Here is a 5707-nt window from a genome sequence, read left to right as displayed (position 1 = left end):
CAGAGAACAAGAGACACAGGTGGGTATACATACCCAGGAGACAGTTGGGAACAATCAGGGGCCGACGAGACAACACAGAAACTAAATTGACACACAGAAAACCAAATCCCCACAGAATCGTTGATTCAACATGTGAGTCACCAACTGCTTTCAATGTCAGACCCAACTTAGATTCAATGTTTCTGCCTAATGTTGTTTCAATGTTGTTTCACTCAGATTTTGCTATCTGGGGTTACTGTTACTGTTCTTTACTGATCTTAAGCCAGCAGGTGGCAGGTTTCATCCAGAGCCGCAGAGGAAGAACTTCAGCTGATCTGGTAAAAAGCCCGACCCGCAGCACCGCTAATCCAGATTAGAGAGCGAGACGCTGAGCTGAGTACAGAAAGGACAGGCAGGAGGACACTGGACATTCAGGATCCTGCTGCAGGAACTGTGATGTCGTGATGGACGGCAGAGGACGCAGAGGAACCGATGGGTCAGTGAAAAGCTCGTCCATCAAACGCAGCGTGTCTTCTGGATCCCAGAGGGTAAGACGGTGCTGAGAGACCAGAAGATGCAAGGGTGGAACAGTCTCTGCTTTTTCTGGAGACAGTTTGGACCAGACGTCCTCTGGTCCAATCAGAGTGGTTCAGACTGGACCGGAATCGGGTTGGGGTCTGATTGGACCGGATTTGTTGTCATGGCTGTAGTTACTATGGTGATGACAGAGTGTTGTTGACCTGACAGCAGAACTCCAGCACTGGTTCTGTCTGACCCTTTCCATCTCTGCATCTCCTTGGAGTTCTGGTCCAACTCTCTTTCCCACGGTTCTCCAGTTACATTAGGTCTGCTCAGAACTCTAAGCATCCCACTGCATTCCAGCCAGGATGAGTCCAGACTTTGACTGGACTTCAGTTCAGACATGGACTCAGACCGGCCCTTTGAGAAATGTCAAGGTGCTCCCGATTAGCCACAAACTGGGACTGACGCGTCTCAGAAATCATCTAGGCTTGTTGTCTCCTCATTCAGTTTCCCTTCACATTATTGGACCTTCACTGGAGTTCTGCTGAAATTCTCTCAAGTTCTCCTGAGGTTCTTTATGTGCAACTGGGTTGTTTAGTCCAGTTGGAGCAAACTGGTTTATTGAACCTGGTCCTCCTCTTCCTCAGCAGGATGCAGCTTCATCAGCAGCTTCCTTGGCTGAGGAGCGTCTCCACGTCTGCTGGTTCAGTCAGAGCTGAAAATGTTCGAACGAAACGGGTCACAAAATGAGTCAAGAGTCCAGCTCCAACCAGGACGAAAACGAGAAAAAGGGCAAATGTTTTTGTTCTCAACAACAATCAGAAGATATAAAAAATTCAATCAATTAGTTTTTTCCTTTATTATGCAGTTGTTGAGTCACTCCACTACCATGTGATGATGATGATGATGAAGATGATGGTTTCTGTGCAGCTTCATCATTCACGTGAAACAGACAATCACACTGCAGCTCATGTTCCACTCAGACAGTAATCCATTAATTTAACAAAGTGGAGATTCAGGAAGACACGCACACACACAGTCGTGTTTTCATCACTTGTGGGGACTTCACATTGACTTCCATTAATTTCTACACCCTAACCCTAACCTTTAACCTTTACCCTAACCCTGACCATCACAGACCTAACCACTAACCCAACAACAACAATTTCCCTTATGGGGACCAAGAAAATGTCCACAAGGAACAATGGTTCCCATAACCCCACATTGTAGACAGAAATAGGTTCCCATAAGGATATAAAAACCTGCTACACACACACACACACACACACACACACACAGTCATTGAGGAGCATGTGGATTTAAAGGGCCAGTGTCTGTGTTTCTTTACTGACTGGAGGAATAGAAAAAAACCTGAAACTCCCAGAAATTAACCAGACCCCATGCAGGAGGAACTCTGGTGTTTCAGCTTTATGTTTCTAATCTTCCTGTTATTTAAGTTTTACAGCAAAACAAAGACCAGCACATCAGTTTTTGTCTTTGTTTTCACTGATTGGCTCTCCAGTAACATTCTGGTTTTAAAAACCAGTAAGACTTTGATACAAACTCCCAGGTACCTGAAATCAGTCAGTCGCCTCCTGGCCTAAATTCTTGGTCAAACTCCAGCCAGATAATTCCTGTTCTTGTTTCATTGAAGAAACATTTCCAAAATACAAAGACCATGTAGAGAAAATGATTCGCATTTCCTGTCACCTTGACAACGGCTTTAACTAGCCAGGCTCCTGATTGGCTGACTGAACTCTGCTGCTGTCAGCCTTCGCTGCCAAACTAGCGGCTGAAACCTAAAGAGGCATTTCAGTCTCTTTAGGTTCCAGTTTGCTTTCAGCCCAAACTGAAAGCAAACTGGGTTGTTTAGTCCAGTTGGAGCGAACTGGACTAAACTGGACTTTCAGTTACAGTTTGCTCCCTGACTGGGACCAGTTTGCTCCAGCAGCTTCATTTTGTCGACTCTGTGGAGGATTTTAAAAACCAACTGAAAACGTTTATCTTCGTCGGTTTTTGTATTTTGATTTTTTTCTATATTCTTATCGTTTTTTGGATCTTATGTCTGTGCTTCATAAATACACGGTAGTTATTATATCCAGCCTTGGTGAGTCTGGAGCATTTCAAGCAGCAACACCTTAAATTCTGCTTGGTGTTTCCTGCTGCAGGTTCACAGAGCGTGGATCGAGAGAACCTTCCAGAAGAGAGAATGCATCCAGATCATTCCCAGCAAAGATGCAAGCAGGTGAAAAATGCACAGATCTCTGTTATATTGTTGTTGTGTTGATGAAGAGAAGCTCAGATGCTCTGAGCAAGGCAGTCAGCTGACCAGGTCACATGGTGCTGATCTCTGAATTTCAGTCATGTGACTCTGAAGAAATCAATCCTGGACAAATTAGAGCAGCTTCTCATATTCAGAGATTTCCTGAAGGTGGAGCAAAGCAGGGAAGCTAAAACCAGAACATCTGCTCCACCTCCAGCTGCTGTGGCTCTGAGTCAAACCAACCTGTTCCCCTCCTGGCCTGTGGGGGCGCTGCACCAAGAACCACTGAAGGAAACGACACAAAAACCTCTGAAGACACTGAGAGCAACTTCCTTCTTCACCAGATGGAAACAAGATGGAGGCGTCAGATTTTAGTGGTTGGAGGATTTCTCTTTAGGCTAAAGACCAGGAGACATTTCTGCTGCTAGCGCTAGGCTAACACGTTAGCTTTGGTTGGATTTACCCAGAATATCCTGTGCTGTAGTCCACTGTTGGCGTTCACATTCAAACCAAAGCAGAGTTCACTTCAACTGAACAAAGACCGAGGTTTGGAGGGCCAGAGGTCAGAGGTCGATTAGCATTCACACCAACCGGACCAGACTTTATAGCAAATGGACTGGAGTCAGGTTGAAGTGGACCAAACAGTGAATGATGCAGCCTAACTGACTTCAGGTTTCAGCCAAAGACTAGTGCCGGGTTTCCTTGATCATCAATGAGGGACTGAAGGTCGAAGACAGTCAGCTCTTCTCTTACAGGCATAATAATCTCTGGATGGAGGTTTTTATCCTGTTTTAGTTGTTTTTTCTTTTAAAATCATCTTTTGTCCTTCATGCAAAAGAAGGACCGTCTTTTGCATGATGGTCCTTCATAAATAAACTTACCTTTAGTGTGAGGTAAAGCGGATTTCTTCTTCCTGCTGTGTAGGTGCAGCTGTGGCCAGCTGGTGACGCAGCACCCCCCCATCCCTGCAGGGGCAGTGGAGGAGACAGGCCAGCTGGTTCAGTTGGACGTCCAGCCTACAGAGAGATGGAGCATCCTGAAACACACCCAGACCTTTTCCACCGACGCTTATGGAGTCCTGGAGTTCCAGGGCGGAGGACACGTCAACAAGGCCATGGTAACACGGAGCAGACCAGGTTACTGGGATGATGGTAGCAGCTCAGACTGACTCTCTCCCCTTCATGCTGTCTCTGTCCTGCAGTACATCAGGGTCTCCTATGACTCCAAGCCAGACTCTCTGCTCCACCTGATGGTGAAGGAGTGGCAGCTGGAGCTGCCTACGCTGCTCATCTCCGTCCATGGAGGGCTGCAGAACTTCGACCTGCCCCCCAAACTAAAGCAGGTCTTTGGGAGGGGGCTGATCAAGGCCGCAGTCACCACCGGAGCCTGGATCTTCACAGGAGGAGTCAGCACAGGTGCAACACTCAGCTCCAGCTGTGCAATAGGCTAATATCCATCATTGTGCCTGTCACAGACACAAATACCCAGGATGAGAACCTGATGAGCTGATTACAGCAGAACCAAACCAAGAGAGAAGTGTGATCATATTAATTCTGATTCTGCTGAGCTCCCTCCGTCTGCTGTTGCAGGAGTTATTCGACATGTTGGAGACGCTCTCAAAGATCATTCATCCAAGTCCAGAGGAAAGGTCTGCGCCATCGGCATCGCACCCTGGGGAATTGTCGAAAACAAAGAGGACCTGATTGGGAAAGATGTAAGAAGAGTCTAATTAAATCAGGTGGACAAGTCCAGAGCATCTCTGAGCTTCAGCCTTTGTTTACTCAGTGATGGACTTGTATGGCGATAGTTTGCTCTGATTGGCTGTTAGTAGACAGTCATGAATGAAAATGGCTGCAGCTCCTGTGATTTCGCCTGTTGTGTAGTGGTCTGTTCATTTCTACTGATGAAGGGATTCTCTTCACCCTTAGTTCATTTGGTTCCAGCTTTGTTGGGTTTGTAGAGGACATGAGCTAGTGGCCTTAGGGTACCATGGGAGGAGTAGGAGGTACTGTGCAGCTCCTCCCATGCCCTCGTTAGCTGGGTCCAGATTCCTGACACATTGTGGAGGATGAAGCATGGAGTCTGGCAGGCAGCCCTCTGTCAGGTGTTAATGGACCAGATCTCAAGGTACCTTCAGGGAGAAGACCTGGAGAGCCTTGGGTTTGGTCTTTGGTTGGGATGCTGGCATCTTCAGTATGCACTCTAGGTGCCAACAGCTGTGTTTGAAGTGACTACGATGAGAGTCATGAGCTGGAGTTCAAGAGGAAATGAGGGAAAGATGGAGCAGGAGTTGTGTAGACAGACCAGCTGCTCTGGTCTGTTGAAGAGAAGAAAGGTCGGTTGCTCCATCTGTGTTCGGACCCTTATCCTCGGTCTGGAAAGTTCATTGATCAGTGACAGTGTTTAATTCATTGTTATTGATGATGTTTATGTCACCATGACAACTTCTAATGGAAGCCTGCTGCTGTGTTTTAGGTGACACGGCCCTACCAGACCATGTCCAACCCGCTCAGCAAGCTGTCAGTCCTGAACAGCAGCCACTCTCACTTCATCCTATCCGACAATGGCACCACCGGCAAATATGGAGCCGAGGTCCGTCTCCGCCGGCAGCTAGAGAAACATGTCTCCCTGCAGAAGATCAACACACGTGAGTCATGTGACCCTGCAGCAGCCCCTCCCTGGCCTGCTAAATCTCCTCTACTCATGTGACTGGTCAGGTGACCTAAAGGGTTCCCTTTGTCATCCTATGCCTGGAGCCGTCTGTAAGGCAGGGACAGCAAGGGGAGGCTCAGCTGTCACCCCTTCCTTCATCTCCCACAGAACCAGGCGAACCCAAACGAGAGTCCAACCCTCCAGACAGAGACAGAACAGACCCACCAACATAAAACCAACCAAACAAAACCTTAGGAAGGTTCTAGACCAGTGGTTCCTAACCTTTTTTGA

The 5707-nt window shown here is 47.4% G+C and overlaps 1 protein-coding gene across 1 annotated transcript in view; it reads left to right on the top strand.

Annotated features, from left to right (window-relative positions):
• The first annotated feature begins 313 nt into the window (after positions 1-313).
• Positions 314-5707, top strand: part of LOC106939853 (transient receptor potential cation channel subfamily M member 1-like) — a 48703-nt gene continuing 43309 nt past the window's right edge. The window contains exons 1-6 of the mRNA XM_015022416.1: positions 314-527; positions 2670-2746; positions 3689-3881; positions 3966-4179; positions 4354-4478; positions 5240-5411. Coding sequence (XP_014877902.1) covers positions 444-527; positions 2670-2746; positions 3689-3881; positions 3966-4179; positions 4354-4478; positions 5240-5411 — 865 coding nt within the window. The 5' untranslated portion in view covers positions 314-443. The remainder of the gene's footprint in view (positions 528-2669; positions 2747-3688; positions 3882-3965; positions 4180-4353; positions 4479-5239; positions 5412-5707) is intronic.

This window comes from Poecilia latipinna, unplaced genomic scaffold (assembly GCF_001443285.1).
Source record: "Poecilia latipinna isolate Pla-1442-1.1 unplaced genomic scaffold, P_latipinna-1.0 Scaffold3001, whole genome shotgun sequence".
Classification (NCBI taxonomy): Eukaryota; Metazoa; Chordata; class Actinopteri; order Cyprinodontiformes; family Poeciliidae; genus Poecilia; species Poecilia latipinna.
This window is presented reverse-complemented; position numbering and strand designations above follow the sequence as displayed.